Below are 25,275 nucleotides of genomic sequence, written 5' to 3' on the forward strand. Positions count from 1 at the left end.
TTTCAGGAGTGACTCAAATAAGAGACTTTTCTCATAAAATTGACTCGCGAGATCGTCTCACAAATTTTTTTTATATTAAAATATAAAAAATCACAAAACATTTTTTTAATCTTAGATTTCATATAATCATTTAAAAATTCAAAAACACAGAGAAAGAAAATAAATTGTTGATAAGATAAAGAGTGTTTTAGACAAATATAAAATTAACCTACGATTTCATTCGGTTAGTATTTGACGCTCTCGTATTATATAATAATATAGTATAGATATAATTTTTCAATTTTTGTTAAAAAATAGTTTTTTTTTTGAGCCTGAAAGAAGAACCCATATTATTCAAAAAGAATTTACGTGTGTGGACATGAATGAGGCTGAGGGGAGACTCACTGTTTCTCAATTGCATCAACTTGAGGAATGGCAATTAAACCCTAAAACTGTTTTTTTTTTATGGAGCATTAATAGGTTTCTACTTAGGCTCAATCTTCCTGGACTTTCTTAAAAAACGAAAAGAGATTCTCTTTTTAAAAAACAAAAAGTATTATATTGGACTTTCCTAAAAAACAAAAAGAGATTCTCTTTTTAAAAAACAAAAAGTATTATATTTAAATTAATGAAAAATTATCTTAAATACTTTTTGGTTTTTTAAAAAGAGAATCTCTTTTCGTTTGTAAGGAAAGTCCAGGAAGATTAGGCCAAGTAGAAGCCCATTACCATAAAAAAAAAAAAAAACAGGTTTAGAGTTTAATGGTTATTCCTCATGTTGCTGCAATTGAGAAATGGTGAATAACATGGTTCTTCTTTCAGCTCCAAATTCTTTCAGGCTCCAAAAAAGAGCTAAGCTTCTGCTGCCAACAAAAATGCCGAGAAATTGGTCAATCCACCCTTCGAGAAACGTCCTAAGCAATTCGGAATAGAAGGAGCTTTACCACAGAAAAGGATCTTCATAGATACTTGAAATGGCCTCAAGTGGTGCGGATTCAACGGAAGAAGATGATTTTGAAGCAGCGATTGAAGGTTCCGCCGCCGATTCATCAGTTCTCCAAGACCCTAGACAAGAACTTGGGTTTGTTGCCCTTATCTAAATCTTGTCGTTTTACAGTATATATTTTTTAGTTTTGTTACGGAAAGGGGGCAGCGATGTAAAGTTCGTTCTTTTTGTGTTGATCTTCAATTGATCCGAATCTAGTCGGAGCTCGTGAGATTTTTATTAAGGAATTTTTTTGGTTGATGCGACTCTGTTCTATGAATTGATGGTGACCTTGTTGCAGATGTTTTCATCTGTTGTGTTTAATGATTAAGATGCATATATGACTATACATTTAGTTCCAGTCCAAGTTATAGATTTCATTCGAGCATTGACACACTAATTTGTTCAAGTTTTAATAGGAGTTGAGTGGTATACTTTGTGCTGTACTGTTGTTAGTGTCGTTTTGAGTGATAAGTTGCAATATTTAGGTACCTTTTTGTTGGACTCGTATCTACTTGTTTTACATTCTTGATTGATTTGCACTGGAGGGATGTAAGGTATTGATGTCCTTGATCTGCTGAATACTGTATTGACAGGAATCCATTATGGTAACATATTACTGAAGCATTCTAGCTTGCTGATAGGAAATATTTCGAGGGATACTGTCAGTCAAATACTCAAATTATTATTTTTTGGATTCACAGCTTCAAATCTGTTCAAGATGATGCTCAAATACAGGCCCGAGGATAAAGCTCAAAAGAAAGAACGCCTTCTGAAAAGAGCTCGGGCTGAAGATGAAGGAAAAACTCCGGAAGTTAAGAAGCCTATTGTCGTTAAATATGGACTGAACCATGTGACCTATCTGATTGAGCAGGTGGGTTTGTTATTCTGCTTCTCGATGTGCATGCTTCGTCTAGTAAGTATTAGCAACGAGAAACTGATGGTGCCATCAAACTTCTATTGCAGAACAATGCCCAGTTGGTTGTTATTGCTCATGATGTGGATCCAATCGAATTGGTTGTATGGCTCCCTGCTTTATGCAGGAAAATGGAAATTCCATACTGCATTGTAAAGGGGAAGGCTAGGTTAGGAACTGTAAGTGTTTTTTATGTCATGGTATTTGATAAACCCTTTGTAAATATTTGTGATACCAATTTAATTTTGTTTGTGCATGGTATTTTGCAGATTGTTCACAAGAAGACTGCATATGTCTTGTGTCTGACCTCCGTGAAGAATGAAGACAAAATGGAGTTCAGTAAAATTTTGGAAGCTATCAAGGTAAGAGATTTACCAAAAACATGCTGTAAATTTTCTGCAGCTTCGAACAAGCTCTATGTGAAACTAGGAAAAAGTGGGGAGGGGGTGTTATGGGCTCAAAATCTCAGGCTAAGACAAAAGCCAAAGAAAAACTCCTTGCAAAGGAGGCTGCTCAAAGGATGACCTAAGGGGGGGTTTTATTGTCATATATGTGGTTGAATGAAATGATAAATTTAATTGTTTGTGTTATTTCCCAGATTTTAATTAGACAATGTTTTTTTTTTCGATTATCGGATTTTTTTGCCAGTTTTTGATTTAACATTGGTGAGGGAATTCATTATCTAGGTTTTCTTGAATGAAGATCTCTGAATGACTAGAAAATATATTGGTAGTAGGAATCATCAAAGGAGAATTCATGGGGTGACTTCTTGGTCTCTCATGGGTTAATATTCCTTTGCTGCTTCAATTTTCACCCTGATTTTGCACATTTACTAGAAAAATTAGACGGTAAAAACTTATTTCTTCTCATGGTATCTTCTATGAATACCACATTAATATCGTAAACCTGCAAGTGACATTTTTATTTATTGGCTTATTTTAGTGCGAACAATAACAATTTAGTGATTGGCTCTTGATAGCAGGTGCGTGATAGATATTCATCTATATAGTATTACTATGATTCTTATGTTGAAACGAGGATCGCATTAATGGACACACAAATAACGGTCGTGTAGTTATTTTCTTTTTTATTTTATTTTTTTTTCAAGTTATTGTTCAATAGTTTGCCAGTCGTTTGTGAGTTTTAATATTTTATTTATATAATATAATTATATATTAAATAATTATATTTCAAATCTTTATTTTCAAGTAGATTGTGAATCTTCGAATATTTAGATTCGATCTTGAGCATGAACTGATTACGAGTAAAAAATATTAAAATTTGAATACTTAAATTTACGATCCAAATGTTAATCACGTGATAGCTAGTCGTGTCAGCTGTAATTAAACTTGGACACATAGACTGATTCAATGTTAACCACGTGATAGCTAGTTATGTCTACTATAAATTTAGATAGTTTCTTTTGCTTGATAAATGATAGCTTATGTATATAGACTCTGTACATGGTGAATTGAAAACCCATAGAAATATTTTTCCATGTCTCCGTTTTCATCTCAACAAATAGTAATAGTAGTATTAATAATAATAAAAAATAATTATACCAAATTAATTTTTAGAGACAATAAATTTTACAAGAAACATAATTGACGATGATCCTTGTTTACTAGCGGATAATTAAAGAAATACTTACGTTAATGCACAATGTCAAAATGAATTATAAATGTTAAAACTTGTCAGATTATATTCTAAAATCTAAATATATGTAAGCTTATAGTTGTATTTTCCATATAAATCTCAGACTGAAGCGGAAGGAAAAACTCCTGAAGTTAAGAAGTCTATTGTCGAGAAATATGGACTGAACCATGTGACCTATCTGATTGAGCAGGTGTGTTTGTTATTCTGCTTCTCGATGTGCATACTTCGTCTAATAAGTATTAGCACCGGGAAGCTGATGGTGCCATCAAACTTCTATTGTAGAGCAAGACCTAGTTGGTTATTATTTCTCATGATGTGGGTTCAATCGAATTGGTTGTATGACTCACTGCTTTATGCAGGAAATGGAAATAACAACCAATTCGATTGGATCCACATCATGAGCAATAACAACCGATTGCGCCTTGTTCTGAAATAGAAGTTTGATGACACCATCAGTTTCCCGGTGCTAATACTTGCTAGATGAAGTATGCACATCGAGAATCAGAATAACAAACCCACCTGCTCAATCAGATAGGTCACATGGTTCAGTCCATATTTCACGACAATAGGCTTCTTAACGATGATCCTTGTTTTGTACTATTGATCCTCCGTTGAAAACCCATTATTTAAGTAAGATCAATCAATCTGAGATTGTCTGTGACTTAAATTCAAACACCTGAAGTGTTTTTCTTTCAGGATTTGATGAAATTTTACCCATTGATGATGGAAATTTTTTATTATAATGTGAGGGACCAAATATCCTGAATAAGAGGATAATTATTCTTCATGACGTATGATGATGAAATATGTTAATGGAATCTGTGTTATGAGTTTTTTAAACATTGAAATTGTTAATTATTCATGATCAATAATTATTTTGATAAATTTATATTTATAACACTAAAATAATTTGGTAATTACAAACAATTTGAAAGCATCTACTTCAATAGGACTTATCACTGCTTAACTGAAACTCTTAGTATACTTCAATCTTAATAAAAATTATCATTAAGACTTCTTACTTTCAATTACAAGGTTTCACAAGGAAATTTATAGGCACTAGTTGATCTTCAATTGATCAAATAATAACTTATCAGCGTGCGCTTGCTTCGATCAGTTTGGCTTGCAGAAGGTTTTTCAAGAAATTCAGAGTATCAGATTATTCAAAAAATCAGAGAGTCAGAGGAAAGTTTAAAAGCTTGTCTAACTGATCTATATATAGACTTCATTTGCAATGGTCATCTTTATAAATTATATATTTGTTTCTAATTACAGATTTCGTTGTTGTCATCTCATCGTCCTTTCTGACAGATTCTGGTAATGTACATGAATTCTGACATTTTGATGGAAATCAGTGACTTTTGGTACGGAAAAATTTATCCGATATTTGAATTGAGCTCTGATTCTTAATCACTGAGTATACTGATAATATTTAGAGACTTTTTGAATTTGAGCTGACTGATCGATTGAAATAACCTATTATCAGTTGGGCTCCATCAGTTGTGCTTGGATCAGTTTGCATATCACTATCTTTTTTGCCTTTGAATAATGCATTATTAGTTTGGCTCAATAGTCAGTTAGACTCCGATTGATTTAGAAAAATTTTGCTCGTGATTATTCATTTTATTCTTTAATTCATTTAATTAGGCTCTATAATTATCTATTTGATCAGTAACATTGTTAAATCAGCAAAACTGAAATGTTTTAACACAGTGTATTTGATGTAATGACTTCCAAACCAATGATGTCATTATCTTGTTATAGGACAAAATTCAATTGAATTTCAAAATAATTTCGAAGAGTAACTGTCGTTTATTTCAAATACGTTCGTGATGAGTGTTATTCAAAATTAAGAATGACAACAGGACAAATTAAGATGGATTTGGCCAATCCCATGACTCGCCCAACAAAGAAAAATTGAACATGCACTCGAATGAAAGTTTAGAACCAACGATCAAAATTTGTATACATTTTATGAAATATTTAATTGATATATTAGAAAATTATATCAATATTCTAATGTATTAGTTGAATAGTTTATGTGAAATATTGAGTATTCTTATGATGGCCAATCCGCTTATATTAGTTGAATAGTTTATGTGAAATATTTGAATTGAATCCATCATTTAAAATTTAAAGTAAAATAAATATTACAATATGATTTCACACAAGACCAGTACCCAAACCTGAATGGAGCTGCGGTGGAGGAGCAGGAAAACCAACCAAAATTGTATCGTTTTGAGTGATAAGTTGCAATATTTAGGTACCTTTTTGTTGGACTCGTATCTACTTGTTTTACATTCTTGATTGATTTGCACTGGAGGGATGTAAGATATTCATGTCCTTGATCTGCTGAATACTGTATTGACAGGAATCCATTATGGTAACATATTACTGAAGCATTCTAGCTTGCTGATAGGAAATATTTTGAGGGATACTCTCAGTCAAATACTCAAATTATTATTTTTTGGATTCACAGCTTCAAATCTGTTCAAGATGATGCTCAAATACAGGCCCGAGGATAAAGCTCAAAATAAAGAACGCCTTCTGAAAAGAGCTCGGGCTGAAGCTGAAGGAAAAACTCCTGAAGTTAAGAAGCCTATTGTCGTTAAATATGGACTGAACCATGTGACCTATCTGATTGAGCAGGTGGGTTTGTTATTCTGCTTCTCGATGTGCATGCTTCGTCTAGTAAGTATTAGCAACGAGAAACTGATGGTGCCATCAAACTTCTATTGCAGAACAATGCCCAGTTGGTTGTTATTGCTCATGATGTGGATCCAATCGAATTGGTTGTATGGCTCCCTGCTTTATGCAGGAAAATGGAAATTCCATACTGCATTGTAAAGGGGAAGGCTAGGTTAGGAACTGTAAGTGTTTTTTATGTCATGGTATTTGATAAACCCTTTGTAAATATTTGTGATACCAATTTAATTTTGTTTGTGCATGGTATTTTGCAGATTGTTCACAAGAAGACTGCATATGTCTTGTGTCTGACCTCCGTGAAGAATGAAGACAAAATGGAGTTCAGTAAAATTTTGGAAGCTATCAAGGTAAGAGATTTACCAAAAACATGCTGTAAATTTTCTGCAGCTTCGAACAAGCTCTATGTGAAACTAGGAAGAAGTGGGGAGGGGGTGTTATGGGCTCAAAATCTCAGGCTAAGACAAAAGCCAAAGAAAAACTCCTTGCAAAGGAGGCTGCTCAAAGGATGACCTAAGGGGGGTTTTATTGTCATATATGTGGTTGAACCAAATGATAAATTTAATTGTTTGTGTTATTTCCCAGATTTTAATTAGACAATGTTTTTTTTTCGATTATCGGATTTTTTTGCCAGTTTTTGATTTAACATTGGTGAGGGAATTCATTATCTAGGTTTTCTTGAATGAAGATCTCTGAATGACTAGAAAATATATTGGTAGTAGGAATCATCAAAGGAGAATTCATGGGGTGACTTCTTGGTCTCTCATGGGTTAATATTCCTTTGCTGCTTCAATTTTCACCCTGATTTTGCACATTTACTAGAAAAATTAGACGGTAAAAACTTATTTCTTCTCATGGTATCTTCTATGAATACCACATTAATATCGTAAACCTGCAAGTGACATTTTTATTTATTGGCTTATTTTAGTGTGAACAATAACAATTTAGTGATTGGCTCTTGATAGTAGGTGCGTGATAGATATTCATCTATATAGTATTACTATGATTCTTATGTTGAAACGAGGATCGCATTAATGGACACACAAATAACGGTCGTGTAGTTATTTTCTTTTTTATTTTATTTTTTTTTCAAGTTATTGTTCAATAGTTTGCCAGTCGTTTGTGAGTTTTAATATTTTATTTATATAATATAATTATATATTAAATAATTATATTTCAAATCTTTATTTTCAAGTAGATTGTGAATCTTCGAATATTTAGAGTCGATCTTGAGCATGAACTGATTACGAGTAAAAAATATTAAAATTTGAATACTTAAATTTACGATCCAAATGTTAATCACGTGATAGCTAGTCGTGTCAGCTGTAATTAAACTTGGACACATAGACTGATTCAATGTTAACCATGTGATAGCTAGTTATGTCTACTATAAATTTAGATAGTTTCTTTTGCTTGATAAATGATAGCTTATGTATATAGACTCTGTACATGGTGAATTGAAAACCCATAAAAATATTTTTCCATGTCTCCGTTTTCATCTCAACAAATAGTAATAGTAGTATTAATAATAATAAAAAATAATTATACCAAATTAATTTTTAAAGACAATAAATTTTACAAAAAACATAATTGACGATGATCCTTGTTTACTAGCGGATAATTAAAGAAATACTTACGTTAATGCACAATGTCAAAATGAATTATAAATGTTAAAACTTGTCAGATTATATTCTAAAATCTAAATATATGTAAGCTTATAGTTGTATTTTCCATATAAATCTCAGGCTGAAGCGGAAGGAAAAACTCCTGAAGTTAAGAAGTCTATTGTCGAGAAATATGGACTGAACCATGTGACCTATCTGATTGAGCAGGTGTGTTTGTTATTCTGCTTCTCGATGTGCATACTTCGTCTAATAAGTATTAGCACCGGGAAGCTGATGATGCCATCAAACTTCTATTGTAGAGCAAGACCTAGTTGGTTATTATTTCTCATGATGTGGGTTCAATCGAATTGGTTGTATGACTCCCTGCTTTATGCAGGAAATGGAAATAACAACCAATTCGATTGGATCCACATCATGAGCAATAACAACCGATTGCGCCTTGTTCTGAAATAGAAGTTTGATGACACCATCAGTTTCCCGGTGCTAATACTTGCTAGATGAAGTATGCACATCGAGAATCAGAATAACAAACCCACCTGCTCAATCAGATAGGTCACATGGTTCAGTCCATATTTCACGACAATAGGCTTCTTAACGATGATCCTTGTTTTGTACTATTGATCCTCCGTTGAAAACCCATTATTTAAGTAAGATCAATCAATCTGAGATTGTCTGTGACTTAAATTCAAACACCTGAAGTGTTTTTCTTTCAGGATTTGATGAAATTTTACCCATTGATGATGGAAATTTTTTATTATAATGTGAGGGACCAAATATCCTGAATAAGAGGATAATTATTCTTCATGACGTATGATGATGAAATATGTTAATGGAATCTGTGTTATGAGTTTTTTAAACATTGAAATTGTTAATTATTCATGATCAATAATTATTTTGATAAATTTATATTTATAACACTAAAATAATTTGGTAATTACAAACAATTTGAAAGCATCTACTTCAATAGGACTTATCACTGCTTAACTGAAACTCTTAGTATACTTCAATCTTAATAAAAATTATCATTAAGACTTCTTACTTTCAATTACAAGGTTTCACAAGGAAATTTATAGGCACTAGTTGATCTTCAATTGATCAAATAATAACTTATCAGCGTGCGCTTGCTTCGATCAGTTTGGCTTGCAGAAGGTTTTTCAAGAAATTCAGAGTATCAGATTATTCAAAAAATCAGAGAGTCAGAGGAAAGTTTAAAAGCTTGTCTAAATGATCTATATATAGACTTCATTTGCAATGGTCATCTTTATAAATTATATATTTGTTTCTAATTACAGATTTCGTTGTTGTCATCTCATCGTCCTTTCTGACAGATTCTGGTAATGTACATGAATTCTGACATTTTGATGGAAATCAGTGACTTTTGGTACGGAAAAATTTATCCGATATTTGAATTGAGCTCTGATTCTTAATCACTGAGTATACTGATAATATTTAGAGACTTTTTGAATTTGAGCTGACTGATCGATTGAAATAACCTATTATCAGTTGGGCTCCATCAGTTGTGCTTGGATCAGTTTGCATATCACTATCTTTTTTGCCTTTGAATAATGCATTATTAGTTTGGCTCAATAGTCAGTTAGACTCCGATTGATTTAGAAAAATTTTGCTCGTGATTATTCATTTTATTCTTTAATTCATTTAATTAGGCTCTATAATTATCTATTTGATCAGTAACATTGTTAAATCAGCAAAACTGAAATGTTTTAACACAGTGTATTTGATGTAATGACTTCCAAACCAATGATGTCATTATCTTGTTATAGGACAAAATTCAATTGAATTTCAAAATAATTTCGAAGAGTAACTGTCGTTTATTTCAAATACGTTCGTGATGAGTGTTATTCAAAATTAAGAATGACAACAGGACAAATTAAGATGGATTTGGCCAATCCCATGACTCGCCCAACAAAGAAAAATTGAACATGCACTCGAATGAAAGTTTAGAACCAACGATCAAAATTTGTATACATTTTATGAAATATTTAATTGATATATTAGAAAATTATATCAATATTCTAATGTATTAGTTGAATAGTTTATGTGAAATATTGAGTATTCTTATGATGGCCAATCCGCTTATATTAGTTGAATAGTTTATGTGAAATATTTGAATTGAATCCATCATTTAAAATTTAAAGTAAAATAAATATTACAATATGATTTCACACAAGACCAGTACCCAAACCTGAATGGAGCTGCGGTGGAGGAGCAGGAAAACCAACCAAAATTGTATCGTTTTGAGTGATAAGTTGCAATATTTAGGTACCTTTTTGTTGGACTCGTATCTACTTGTTTTACATTCTTGATTGATTTGCACTGGAGGGATGTAAGGTATTCATGTCCTTGATCTGCTGAATACTGTATTGACAGGAATCCATTATGGTAACATATTACTGAAGCATTCTAGCTTGCTGATAGGAAATATTTTGAGGGATACTCTCAGTCAAATACTCAAATTATTATTTTTTGGATTCACAGCTTCAAATCTGTTCAAGATGATGCTCAAATACAGGCCCGAGGATAAAGCTCAAAATAAAGAACGCCTTCTGAAAAGAGCTCGGGCTGAAGCTGAAGGAAAAACTCCTGAAGTTAAGAAGCCTATTGTCGTTAAATATGGACTGAACCATGTGACCTATCTGATTGAGCAGGTGGGTTTGTTATTCTGCTTCTCGATGTGCATGCTTCGTCTAGTAAGTATTAGCAACGAGAAACTGATGGTGCCATCAAACTTCTATTGCAGAACAATGCCCAGTTGGTTGTTATTGCTCATGATGTGGATCCAATCGAATTGGTTGTATGGCTCCCTGCTTTATGCAGGAAAATGGAAATTCCATACTGCATTGTAAAGGGGAAGGCTAGGTTAGGAACTGTAAGTGTTTTTTATGTCATGGTATTTGATAAACCCTTTGTAAATATTTGTGATACCAATTTAATTTTGTTTGTGCATGGTATTTTGCAGATTGTTCACAAGAAGACTGCATATGTCTTGTGTCTGACCTCCGTGAAGAATGAAGACAAAATGGAGTTCAGTAAAATTTTGGAAGCTATCAAGGTAAGAGATTTACCAAAAACATGCTGTAAATTTTCTGCAGCTTCGAACAAGCTCTATTTGAAACTAGGAAAAAGTGGGGAGGGGGTGTTATGGGCTCAAAATCTCAGGCTAAGACAAAAGCCAAAGAAAAACTCCTTGCAAAGGAGGCTGCTCAAAGGATGACCTAAGGGGGGGTTTTATTGTCATATATGTGGTTGAATGAAATGATAAATTTAATTGTTTGTGTTATTTCCCAGATTTTAATTAGACAATGTTTTTTTTTTCGATTATCGGATTTTTTTTGCCAGTTTTTGATTTAACATTGGTGAGGGAATTCATTATCTAGGTTTTCTTGAATGAAGATCTCTGAATGACTAGAAAATATATTGGTAGTAGGAATCATCAAAGGAGAATTCATGGGGTGACTTCTTGGTCTCTCATGGGTTAATATTCCTTTGCTGCTTCAATTTTCACCCTGATTTTGCACATTTACTAGAAAAATTAGACGGTAAAAACTTATTTCTTCTCATGGTATCTTCTATGAATACCACATTAATATCGTAAACCTGCAAGTGACATTTTTATTTATTGGCTTATTTTAGTGCGAACAATAACAATTTAGTGATTGGCTCTTGATAGTAGGTGCGTGATAGATATTCATCTATATAGTATTACTATGATTCTTATGTTGAAACGAGGATCGCATTAATGGACACACAAATAACGGTCGTGTAGTTATTTTCTTTTTTATTTTATTTTTTTTTCAAGTTATTGTTCAATAGTTTGCCAGTCGTTTGTGAGTTTTAATATTTTATTTATATAATATAATTATATATTAAATAATTATATTTCAAATCTTTATTTTCAAGTAGATTGTGAATCTTCGAATATTTAGATTCGATCTTGAGCATGAACTGATTACGAGTAAAAAATATTAAAATTTGAATACTTAAATTTACGATCCAAATGTTAATCACGTGATAGCTAGTCGTGTCAGCTGTAATTAAACTTGGACACATAGACTGATTCAATGTTAACCACGTGATAGCTAGTTATGTCTACTATAAATTTAGATAGTTTCTTTTGCTTGATAAATGATAGCTTATGTATATAGACTCTGTACATGGTGAATTGAAAACCCATAGAAATATTTTTCCATGTCTCCGTTTTCATCTCAACAAATAGTAATAGTAGTATTAATAATAATAAAAAATAATTATACCAAATTAATTTTTAGAGACAATAAATTTTACAAGAAACATAATTGACGATGATCCTTGTTTACTAGCGGATAATTAAAGAAATACTTACGTTAATGCACAATGTCAAAATGAATTATAAATTTTAAAACTTGTCAGATTATATTCTAAAATCTAAATATATGTAAGCTTATAGTTGTATTTTCCATATAAATCTCAGACTGAAGCGGAAGGAAAAACTCCTGAAGTTAAGAAGTCTATTGTCGAGAAATATGGACTGAACCATGTGACCTATCTGATTGAGCAGGTGTGTTTGTTATTCTGCTTCTCGATGTGCATACTTCGTCTAATAAGTATTAGCACCGGGAAGCTGATGGTGCCATCAAACTTCTATTGTAGAGCAAGACCTAGTTGGTTATTATTTCTCATGATGTGGGTTCAATCGAATTGGTTGTATGACTCCCTGCTTTATGCAGGAAAATGGAAATAACAACCAATTCGATTGGATCCACATCATGAGCAATAACAACCGATTGCGCCTTGTTCTGAAATAGAAGTTTGATGACACCATCAGTTTCCCGGTGCTAATACTTGCTAGATGAAGTATGCACATCGAGAATCAGAATAACAAACCCACCTGCTCAATCAGATAGGTCACATGGTTCAGTCCATATTTCACGACAATAGGCTTCTTAACGATGATCCTTGTTTTGTACTATTGATCCTCCGTTGAAAACCCATTATTTAAGTAAGATCAATCAATCTGAGATTGTCTGTGACTTAAATTCAAACACCTGAAGTGTTTTTCTTTCAGGATTTGATGAAATTTTACCCATTGATGATGGAAATTTTTATTATAATGTGAGGGACCAAATATCCTGAATAAGAGGATAATTATTCTTCATGACGTATGATGATGAAATATGTTAATGGAATCTGTGTTATGAGTTTTTTAAACATTGAAATTGTTAATTATTCATGATCAATAATTATTTTGATAAATTTATATTTATAACAAAAACCAATTCTATAACAAGAGAATTAGACCATCACAACGGCCCTTGAAGACTTTGTGTAATGCCTAGAGTTAATATCACAAAATGTTGATTTAGTAATGTCAGATTACTAAATAATTAATGGTATTTAAATAGTGAAATATGACATATTTTGGTCATATGAAGTCCAAATGATTTGAAGTTTAGATATGACGTAGAAAACTCAAAGATATAGAAGTTTCATATGTTGAGTTTGAAAAAAATTGATCGTTTGACTGATTTAAAAGAATATATCGATGTTAAAAATATTAAATATTAAATATTATATTATATTATTATAATATGATATAATATTTTTTAAAAAAACAAGATAAATTTGAAAATCTGGAATGCAGAATTGAGGAATATATCATTTGACGGAGAGAAACACAGGGGCATGAGAAAAAAATAGAATAAGGTTTTGAATTTTGTTTTCCATCTTGCGACTTATCGGCCTATCCAATCGACGAACCGACTTCAGTTTTGGAATCGTTGATACGAGGTTTTCAATTTGATGTGTAAATTTTATATTTTTGGTGATCTTTGAAATTCGTCGATTTCTGTAATAAATCCGATAAGTTGTTAAATCATGCAGAAATTGAAGCGTGTTGAATAGTGTATGATTTTAACGAAGTAGAGAAGATTATAATGATGTTGTTTTGAATTATTCTCAATTTATTTTAATTAGGGATTTTAATCGTTTGATTGAGATTGGAGAGTTGTTTATCAATTGTTATTAATTCTGATTATATATTCGGAGTCTACGAAGTATAGACTACATGTTTATATAAAGTTTTCGTAGTTTAACGAATGTAGTAAAATAGTCTATTATTTGAAGTTAACTGATTAGGGTGTATTAAATATTAGTATTGTGAATTAAATACATCGGAATATTAATTGTTGAACGATTAAGATTTATAATCGAGTTTTATATTTTGTTGAATTAAATGTTGTTGGGCTATTTGATGTTATATATTGAGGCTATTATGATTGTGTTGATATTGTGACAATGATCTGATAATTATTGTTGAATTATTTAGATACATCACAAGTCTCAGGATCAAAGAAATGGCCAGATTTTATATATACTCGATTATCAGGTACGTATTGACGTAGGAGTATATGTTGTTATTGTTTAGTATTGATAAATATTATTGTGTTGAACGATGGTAAATCACTGGAATTGAGGGATTTTTTTTAAAAGTAATTTAATTTTTAAAATTAATTTCAAAAGTAATTTAAAAAAAACGTTTGCAAAACTAGCTTAATCCACGCTTACGAAGCGCGGACGCTGCTCACGTGGAACAGCGCCCGTGCTCTGTAAGCGCGGACGCTGCAAACGTGGAGCAGCGTCCGTGTACACGAAGCACGGACAGTGTTTGCGACGGAATTTAACGACGGAATGTATACAATAACCGTCGCTAAAAATGAATTAGCGACGGGTGTTAAACTCCGTCGCTAAAAATCGTTGCTACTTTTGGCGACGGACAAAACCGTCGCTGATTTTAGCAATATTATCAAAAAATGCATTACAACAAATCATCAAGTAAACAACCACCCTGGTCATGAATGGTTCAATCTTATATTTTTTTTTATAAATTACTCACCTCTAATTTTTTGTACAAAAAATTATTGATGTGTTTGACAACGTCGACACTGCAATGAAAAAACCGTCGCTGATTTTAGCAATATTATCAATAAAATGCATTCCAGCAAATCATCAAGTAAACAACCACCATGGTCATGAATGGTTCAATCTTATATATATTTTTTTTATAAATTACTCACCTCTAATTTTTTTTACAAAAAATTATTGATGTGTTTGACAACCTCGACACTGCAATGAAAAAACCGTCGCTGATTTTAGCAATATTATCAATAGAATGCATTCCAGCAAATCATCAAGTAAAAAACCACCATGGTCATGAATGGTTCAATCTTATATTTTTTTTTATAAATTACTCACCTCCAATTTTTTTTTACAAAAAAATTATTGATGTGTTTGACAACGTCAACACTGCAATGAAAAATATTAAAACTACAATCATTATCATTATATATAAAAAAATGTATTGATGTGTTTTTACAATAATGTTAAAATTTTATGTTGGGGATTTTAACAATATTATCAATAAAATGCTGATTTTGGATTCTTAATGAGAAAGATTTGTAAAATCATCAAACTATTTGAGATATAGATTGTATTATGCGCACGTAACTTTGTGAATTCAAATCAATTATCAACGGTGAAATTATAAATTTGATAATATAATTTATCACTTTCACTTTAATTAGTCCTATAAGAATTTTAAATTTGTATTTTTAGTATAGTATATTGTTCATTATTTTAGTTTAATATTTTTCATTGCAGTGTTGACGTTGTCAAACACATCAATAAATTTTTTAAAAAAAAAAATTAGAGGTGAGTTATTTATAAAAAAAAATATAAGATTGAACCATTCATGACCATGGTGGTTGTTTACTTGATGATTTGCTGGAATGCATTTTTATGATAATATTGCTAAAATCAACGTCTGTAGCTGAAAATAGCGACGGTTGTTAAACCGTCGTTGATTCATTTTAGCGACGGTTGTTAAACAGCGCTGATTCATTTTAGCGAAAGCCGTCGCTAATGCAATTTTAGCGACGGTTGTTATAAACAATCCGTTGCTAAATTCCGTCGCAAACACCGTCCGTGCTTCGTTTGCACGGACGCTGCTCCACGTTTGCAGCGTCCACGCTTCGTAAGCGCGGATTAAGCTAGTTTTGCAAACGTTTTTTTTTTTAAATTACTTTTGAAATTAATTTTAAAAATTAAATTACTTTTAAAAAAAGTTGATATTATATTTGTTGTTTATTATTATTATTGATGTCGTTGGCTATCGTTGTTGGGAGATGTGTCGTTGATGTTGTTCGTTCAACGATATTGCTGTCGCCGGAGTAGGGGTGCGACGTATCGTTGATGTTGTTCGTTCGACGATATTGTTGTCGCCGGATTAGGGGTGCGACGTATCGTTGATGTTGTTCGTTCGACGATATTGCTGTCGCCGGATTAGGGGTGCGACGTATCGTTGATGTTGTTCGTTCGATGATATTGCTGTCGCCGGAGTAGGGGTGCAACGTATCGTTGATGTTGTTCGTTCGACGATATTGCTGTTGTCGGTGTTGGGGTGCGACGTATCATCGATGTTGTTGTTGCAGTAGTATGAGAGTGATGACGTTGATATCGTTGGTGGTTTGATTGTCCAAAAACAGTAAAGAGAGTATTTATGTTATGATTTCGGTTATATTTTATGTTGTTAATATAACTGTTATGTATTGCGATGATGATTGTTGTGTATGCTCACTTTTTGGGGGATGTGTCTGTTGGACAGGTTACAGGACTATGTCGTGAGACAGAATAGTGGTGAAAGACTAGGTGTGTCTAGTCAAATAGACATGTAGTTGATTGCAGACAGAGACAGTATAGCTTATTGACTTACATGAGTGTATTTATTATAATGTTTATGCTACACTAGTGTAGGTAGTGCGGTGATTGCACTATTTTGTTGTATATGCATTATATTATTATGTCGTTGAAAAGAAAAATTTTATGCATATGACCTCACATGTTGTATGATTACGTGACGAGTTTGGGGCGCCACACTACCGCTAGTAAACAAGGATCATCGTCAATTATGTTTCTTGTAAAATTTATTGTCTCTAAAAATTAATTTTGTATAATTATTTTTTATTATTATTAATACTACTATTACTATTTGTTGAGATGAAAACGGAGAGACGGAAAAATATTTCTATGGGTTTTCAATTCACCATGTACAGAGTCTATATACATAAGCTATCATTTATCAAGCAAAAGAAACTATCTAAATTTACAGCAGACATAACTAGCTATCATGTGATTAACATTGAATCAGTCTATATGTCCAAGTTTAATTACAGCTGACACGACTAGATATCACGTGATTAACATTTAGATCGTAAATTTAAGTATTCAAATTTTAATATTTTTTACTCGTAATCAGTTCATGCTCAAGATCGACTCTAAATATTCGAAGATTCACAATCTACTTGAAAATAAAGATTTGAAATATAATTATTTAATATATAATTATATTATATAAATAAAATATTAAAACTCACAAACGACTCGCAAACTATCGAACAATAACTTGATAGAAATAAAATAAAAAAGAAAGTAACCACACGACCGTTATTTGTGTGTCCATTAATGTGATCCTTGTTTCCACATAAGAATCATAGTAATACTATATATATGAATATCTATCACGCACCTGCTATCAAGAGCCAATCACTAAATTGTTATTGTTCACACTAAAATAAGCCAATAAATAAAAATGTCACTTGCAGGTTTACGATATTAATGTGGTATTCATAGAAGATACCATGAGAAGAAATAAGTTTTTACCGTCTAATTTTTCTAGTAAATGTGCAAAATCAGGGTGAAAATTGAAGCAGCAAAGGAATATTAACCCATGAGCGACCAAGAAGTCACCCCATGAATTCTCCTTTGATGATTCCTACTACCATATATTTTCTAGTCAATCAGAGATCTTCATTCAAGAAAACCTAGGTAATGAATTCCCTCACCAATGTTAAATCAAAAACTGGCAAAGAAAATCCGATAATCGAAAAAAAAACAATGTCTAATTAAAATCTGGGAAATAACACAAACAATTAAATTTCTCATTTGGTTCAACCACGTATATGACAATAAACCCCCCCTTAGGTCATCCTTTGAGGAGCCTCCTTTGCAAGGAGTTTTTCTTTGGCTTTTGTCTTAGCCTGAGATTTTGAGCCCATAACACCCCCTCCCCACTTCTTCCTAGTCTCATCATACTTGTCATTGAAGTTGGCCTGTAAGAAAAGTTGAGAAAGCACATCATATCAACATTGGGTAGAGGAAGACCCAAAAATTTAACTATAAAAATTTGTCACAAAGTATACCACTCAACTCCTATTAAAACTTGAACAAATTAGTGTGTCAATGCATCATGCTCGAATGAAATCTATAACTTAGACTGGAACTAAATGTATAATCTTATATGCATCTTAATCATTAAACACAACAGATGAAAACATCTGCAACAAGGTCACCATCAATTCATAGAACAGAGTCGCATCAACCAAAAAAATTCCTTAATAAAAATCTCACGAGCTCCGACTAGATTCGGATCAATTGAAGATCAACACAAAAAATGTCGACAACAAATAGGAAATGCATTTAATGCATTTAAATGCATTTCCTGTGGTGCATTAATTTGAATTGCAGACGAAAGGAACTCGTTTTATACGCGGTAGGATGCGTTCAGACGGAACACGTTTTTAACGCGTTTTCACACTGACAGGAAGTTCTATAAATAGAGCTTCATTTCTTCATTTCAAATCATCCCTTCTTCGAGTTTTCTCTCATCTTATAAGTATTTGAGTGCTTAGTTATATAATATTTGTGAGGTGTTTTGTTCTCCTGTATTAAGAGAGTGTGTGTTCTCTTTGGAAACACAGTGAGTGAGTTGTACACCACAAAATATTATAGTGGAATTATTTTCATCTTGCCCGTGGTTTTTATCCTAATAATTTATAGGGGTTTTCCACGTAAATCTCGGTGTCCAGTTTATTTTTATTTTCGGGTTTTATTATCTCAAATTCCGCACGTGGGACCAACAAGTGGTATCATAGCCTTGGTTTAAAATTATTTAAAATTCTGAGTATGCTCTGTGGTTGCAGCCTAGACTGATCTTCCACATCAGAAAAGAGTTTTTGAGATTTTTATTTAAGGCGGGATTATTTTGTCCGGTCTACTAAAATTGTTTAGGCATAATGGCGGGAAGGTACGAAATAGCAAAGTTCAATGGAAGCAATTTTATGCTGTGGAAAATAAAGATACAAGCAGTTTTAAGAAATGAAAATTGATTGGCGGCTATTGGAGATAGACCGGTGGAGATTACAGATGATGGAAAGTGGAACGAGATGAATGATAATGATGTTGCCAATTTACACTTGGCTATAGCTGACGAAGTTTTGTCAAGTATCTATGGGATAAAAACAGCCAAAGTTATCTGGGATACTCTGAAAAAGATGTACGAGGTCAAGTCGCTACACAACATGATTTTCCTAAAGAGAAGGCTTTATACTCTTCGGATGGCGGAATCTTCATCGATGACCGACCATATCAACACACTAAATACTCTATTTGCCCAACTCACTTCCATGGGGCATAAAATAGGGGAAAATAAACGTGCGGAGCTTCTACTTCAAAGTCTACAAGATTCATATGATCAACTTATCATCAACATTACCAATGATATTCTTATGGGCTTTCTAAGATTCGACGATGTCTTAACTGCGGTTCTTGGAGAAGAAAGCCGGCGCAAGAATAAGGAAGATAGGTTGGTAACTTCGAAGCAGTCAGAGGTTTTGCCGATGATAAGAAGAATATTTATGGACCTTGACTCCAGTGGGAGCCAAAGACGAGGTAGATCAAAGTCGAGAAGTAAGAAGAAAAATATTTACTGCTTTAAATGTGGCGGTAAAGGGCACTTCAAGAAAGAGTGTAATATTATTCAGCGAAGCAGCAACTGTTGCTGCTTGGGTTGGTATTTCAGGCAATGTGGCCAGTATTTCAGGCCTGAAGTCGAAAAAATATTTTGAGGCAATGTGGCCGGTATTTCAGGCAATGTGGCCTGAAGTCGAAAAAATATTTTGAGTATCGATAAAAGCTCTCAGGAAATGTGGCCAGTATTTCAGGCAGTGGTGAAATATTATTCAGCGAAGCAGCAACTGTTGCAGAAGGCAGACACAAATTTTGTGATACATGGATTATGGATTCGGGAGCGACGTGGCACATAACATCTCGGAGAGAATGGTTTGATCATTATGAACCAGTCTCAGGAGGATCTGTATTCATGGGAAATGACTATGTCTTGGAAATCGCTTGGGTTGGTACTATCAAAATTAAAATGTTTGATGGCACCATTCGTACCATACATGAGGTACGACATGTGAAAGGACTGATGAAAAATCTTTTGTCCTTGGGGCAATTGGATGACATCGGGTGCAAAACTCGTATCGAGAACGGGATCATGAAAATTGTGAAAGGCGCGCTTGTGGTTATGAAGGCGGAAAAGGTTGCTGCAAATCTGTATGTACTTTTGGGAGAAACACACAAAGAGGCGGAGCTAGCTGTTGCATCAATTGGTTCAGGAGAAGAATTAACAGTGTTATGGCATAGAAAGCTCGGGCATATGTCAGAACGAGGGTTGAAAATTCTCTCAGAACGGAAGCTGCTGCCGGGACTTACAAAAGTGTCACTACCCTTTTGTGAGCATTGTGTTACCAGTAAACAACACAGATTAAAGTTTGGCACTTATACTGCCAGGAGCAAAAGCATATTGGAGCTGATTCATTCGGATGTTTTGCAAGCACCGGTTGTATCCCTAGGAGGAGTGAGATACTTTGTCTCGTTCATTGATGATTTCTCTAGGAGACGTTGGGTGTATCCAATCAAGAAGAAATCAGATGTTTTCCAGATCTTCAAAGATTTCAAAGCGCAGGTTGAACTTGATTCTGAAAAGAAAATCAAGTATCTGAGGACTGACAATGGAGAAGAATATACCAGTGACGAGTTTGATGCATTTTGTCAACACGAGGGCATCAAGAGACAGTTCACGACGGCTTACACACCTCAACAGAATGGAATGGGGGACCGGATGAACAGGACCTTGTTGGACAGAACAAGAGCTATGTTGAGGACTGCGGGTCTAGAAAAATCATTTTTGGCGGAAGCAGTCAAAACCGCTTGTTATATTATCAATATTTCTCCTTCAGTGGCGATTGATCTGAAGACTTCGATGGAGATGTGGATCGGGAAGCCGATAGATTATTCTCATTTGCATACATTTGGAAGTTTGGTGTACGTTCTGTACAATGAGTAAGAAAGATCAAAGTTGGATTCGAAATCCAAAAATGTATCTTCTTGGGTTATGCTGATGGAGTAAAGGGGTTTCGCTCGTGGGATCCTACTGTTCACAAGCTTGTCATCAACAGGGATGTTATCTTCGAGGAAGATAAAGTAAAGGGAGACAAAGGCACATTGAATTCAGAAACTACTATATTTCAGGTGAAAAATAAGACGGACGAATGTCAGGTTTCTTGTGAAGCAGTACCAGAGCACGAAGAACAAGAGCATGTTGAGTCTGAGGTTTCCAATGTGAGGCAGTCAACTCGAGACAGAAGACCTCCAGGTTGGCTTTCAGATTATGTCACTGAAATCAACATTGCATATTGTCTATTATCAGAGGATGGTGAGCCATCTAGTTTCCACGAGGCTACTCAAAGCTCGGATGTATCCCTTTGGATGATAGCAATGCAAGAAGAGTTGGAGGCATTAGACAGGAATAAAACTTGGGATCTTGTTACATTACCACGAGGGAGGAAATCCATTGATAACAGATGGGTCTATAAGATCAAGCGAGATGACAATAACCAAGTGAAGCGGTATCGTGCTAAATTAGTGGTAAAAAGGTATGCTCAGAAAGAAGACATTGACTTCAATGAGATATTTTCCCCTATGATTCGGCTTACAACAGTCAGAGTGGTGTTGGCATTATGTGCGGTGTTTGACCTACATCTAGAACAGCTAGATGTGAAAACGGCATTTTTTCATGGAGATCTTGAAGAAGAAATCTATATGCTCCAGCCAGAAGGTTTTGCAGAAATAGGCAAAGAGAACTTGGTTTGCAGGTTGAAGAAATCTCTGTATGGTCTCAAACAGACGCCAAGGTGTTGGTACAAGAGATTTGATTCCTATATCATGAGCCTGGATACAACAGACTGAGTGCAGACCCCTGTACGTATTTCAAGAGGTCTGGTGATGATTATATCATTTTGCTGTTGTATATGGACGACATGTTGGTAGCAGGCCCCAACAAAGATCAGGTCCAAGGATTGAAGGCACAGTTGGCTAGGGAATTTGATATGAAGGACTTGAAACCAGCAAACAAGATTCTAGGGATGCAAGTTCACCGAGATATAAGTAACAGAAAGATTTGGCTTTTACAGAGAAATTATTTGAAGAAAATCTTGCAACGCTTCAAAATGCAAGACAGTAAGCCAATTTCGACCCCTCTTCCTGTTAACTTCAAGTTATCCTCCGAGATATGTCCTAGAAGTGAAGCAGAGAGGATGGAGATGTCTCGAGTACCATATGCATCAGCATTGGGAAGTTTGATGTTCGCCATGATCTGTACAAGACCGGACATTGCTCAAGCAGTGGGAGCAGTTAGTCGGTATATGGCGAATCCTGGAAGAGAGCATTTGAGAACTGTTAAGAGGATCCTTAGATACATTAAGGGTACCTCAAATGCTGCATTATGTTATGGAGGATCAGATTTTACACTCAGTGGCTATGTCGATTCAGATCATGCAGGTGATCCTGATAAAAGGAAATCTACTACTTGTTATGGGTTTACGCTTGCAGGAGGAGCAGTCAGATGTGTTTCAAAACTGCAAACATTTGTGGCGTTATCTACAATGGAGGCAAAATAGATAGCAGCTACTCAAGCTTGCAAGGAGGCCATATGGATTAAAAGGTTATTGGAGGAGATCGGACACAAACAAGAGAATGTTTCTTTGTTTTGTGACAGTCAGAGTGCCTTGCACATTGCAAGGAATCCGGCCTTTCATTCCAGGACGAAACACATTGGAGTACAATTTCACTTTGTGCGGGAAGTAGTAGAAGAAGGAAGCGTGGATATGCAGAAGATCCATACGAAGGATAACATAGCTGATTTTCTGACCAAGCCAGTGAACACTGATAAGTTTGAGTGGTATAAATTCTCAAGTGGCCTAGCAGAAACGTAAGCAGCAGGGAAAGGCAAGGTTGAAAGGATGTGTGGAGATGTGTTTGATTCTCAATCAAATCTCCAAGTGGGAGAAATGTCGACAACAAATAGGAAATGCATTTAATGCATTTCCTGTGGTGCATTAATTTGAATTGCAGACGAATGGAACTCGTTTTATACGCGGTAGGATGCGTTCAGACGGAACACGTTTTTTTGTTTTCACACTGACAGGAAGTTCTATAAATAGAGCTTCATTTCAAATCATCCCTTCTTCGAATTTTCTCTCATCTTATAAGCATTTGAGTGCTTAGTTATATAATATTTGTGAGGTGTTTTGTTCTCCTGTATTAAGAGAGTGTGTGTTCTCTTTGGAAACACAGTGAGTGAGTTGTACACCACAAAATATTATAGTGGAATTCTTTTCATCTTGCCCGTGGTTTTTACCCTAATAATTTTTAAGGGTTTTCCACGTAAATCTCGGTGTCCAGTTTATTCTTTATTTTCGAGTTTTATTATCTCAAATTCCGCACGTGAGACCAACAAAAAAGAAAGAACTTTACATCGCTGCCCCCTTTCCGTAACAAAACTAAAAAATATATACTGTAAAACGAAAAGATTTAGATAAGGGCAACAAACCCAAGTTCTTGTCTAGGGTCTTGGAGAACTGATGAATCGGCGACGGAACCTTCAATCGCTGCTTCAAAATCATCTTCTTCCGTTGAATCCGCACCACTAGAGGCCATTTCACGTATCTATGAAGATCCTTCTTCGGTGGTAAAGCTCCTCCTATTCCAAATTTCTTAGGACGTTTCTCGAAATTCTCGGCCTTTTTCTTGGCAGCAGGAGGAAGCTTCACGCCTTTCTTGGGAGCAGCAACTGCGATTAAACCGTTTTTTATGGAACATTGATGGCTTCTACTTGGACCCAATCTTCCTGAACTTTCCTAAAAAACGAAAAACAGATTCTCTTTTTAAAAAACAAAAAGTATTATATTTAAATTAGTGAAAAATTATCTTATCAAAATTTTAAAAACAAATTATCTTTTTTAAAAAAATCAAAAAATTATATCTATACTATATCTATCTATCTACATATAGGAAAGCATGAATAATTTGAAATGGGCCTATTTTGGTACGGTTCCCGGTTAAAAACATACACGCGTCATGGCCTCTCTCTTCCACCACAACACAGCACAGAACGAGTTTTTGTATGGTTGCTGGTTAAAAACATACACGCGTCATGGCCTCTCTCTTCCACCACAACACAGCACAGCACAGAACGCGGACACAACATGTGGGGACCCGGACGCTAATCATATTCTTAATCATCATTGGGACAACTTAAGAAATTATCATAAACATGGTCTAATTTTTTTCTTTTTTAAAATACAATTTTGAATGCGGAACGTAATGGAATACATTCTAATGTACATGTCAGTATTAAAGTACAAGTCTTGTACTATATACAATCATTCAAACTAAGGTTTAACAACTAAATATCAAGCGTCCAAACCCTATCTCTAATCAAGTCCGTAGTCTCCACTCTAATCACGATCTTTATTTATCTCCTCGACCCCGATCCTGTCCCACCTGTTGCCATGCACACATACAAACACGACAACAGCCGGATAACTCCGGTGAGAATAAAATCCCAGTATAAATAATGTAAACAAGCAGTCATATAAAAACATATATAAAAGCATGAAACACATATCAATAACATGTATCAAATCTGAAAAACATGTATCAATACAAACTCTGAATCACACTCTGTGACTCCTAGACTCTGACTCGACTCATCCTAATCTAGGGATCCCGATTTGACTAAGAACGCAACGTTCTCCCATCTACTTTATCCCAGCTAGATGGTGGTACATTCTTAGTCCCAGACTTTGGTTGTCTATATCGAATATCTGCAATAGGAGTCGGTCTTCTCCTCAGTCTATCGATATATATCCAAAAGTCTAGTGACTTGGCGGTTCTGCCATGGCGGTTCTGCCAAAGACTAGGCAGATCTGCCCAACTCTAAAACATGCTTTGTTATAAATCAATAGAGTAAGCATATCAATATCAAGCATTGCAAATATCAAATGCAAGAATCGGTCAGTATGTGATTTTGTGAAACTCAAGTCAAATCTAACTCGAGTTGTGCAATCTCGAATCAACATTTATTTATATCTTTCTTTATATTGCAATTATGATGTCGTTCCTGTCTGGAATTCAAAGTCTGTCAACCCTCAATCTGGCAATGACAATATCAATAGTAC

The 25,275-nt window shown here is 34.2% G+C and overlaps 2 protein-coding genes, 3 long non-coding RNA genes and 1 pseudogene across 5 annotated transcripts in view; 5 read left to right on the forward strand and 1 right to left on the reverse strand.

Moving 5' to 3' along the window:
- The first annotated feature begins 752 nt into the window (after positions 1–752).
- The window catches only part of LOC140811774 (large ribosomal subunit protein eL8y-like), a 67,112-nt gene continuing 42,589 nt past the window's right edge, over positions 753–25,275 (forward strand). The window contains exon 1 of the mRNA XM_073169843.1: positions 753–776. Coding sequence (XP_073025944.1) covers positions 774–776 — 3 coding nt within the window. The 5' untranslated portion in view covers positions 753–773. The remainder of the gene's footprint in view (positions 777–25,275) is intronic.
- On the forward strand, positions 836–6,177 carry LOC140812288 (large ribosomal subunit protein eL8y-like; annotated as a pseudogene).
- LOC140811776 (uncharacterized) lies at positions 2,276–2,739 on the forward strand. The gene is made up of 2 exons (XR_012113529.1): positions 2,276–2,435; positions 2,614–2,739. It is a non-coding gene; the product is annotated as an uncharacterized lncRNA (long non-coding RNA).
- LOC140811775 (uncharacterized) lies at positions 6,607–7,084 on the forward strand. The gene is made up of 2 exons (XR_012113528.1): positions 6,607–6,769; positions 6,896–7,084. It is a non-coding gene; the product is annotated as an uncharacterized lncRNA (long non-coding RNA).
- Positions 10,072–11,432, forward strand: LOC140812289 (uncharacterized). The gene is made up of 4 exons (XM_073170521.1): positions 10,072–10,144; positions 10,253–10,530; positions 10,623–10,751; positions 10,842–11,432. Exons 1-4 carry the CDS (start codon positions 10,072–10,074, stop codon positions 11,094–11,096), a joined length of 735 nt encoding a protein of 244 aa, XP_073026622.1. The 3' UTR covers positions 11,097–11,432.
- On the reverse strand, positions 17,496–18,103 carry LOC140812353 (uncharacterized). Its single transcript, XR_012113650.1, has 2 exons — positions 17,880–18,103; positions 17,496–17,752 (listed from the first exon to the last, which is right to left on the reverse strand). It is a non-coding gene; the product is annotated as an uncharacterized lncRNA (long non-coding RNA).

This window comes from Primulina eburnea, chromosome 14 (assembly GCF_022965805.1).
Source record: "Primulina eburnea isolate SZY01 chromosome 14, ASM2296580v1, whole genome shotgun sequence".
Taxonomy (NCBI): domain Eukaryota; kingdom Viridiplantae; phylum Streptophyta; class Magnoliopsida; order Lamiales; family Gesneriaceae; genus Primulina; species Primulina eburnea.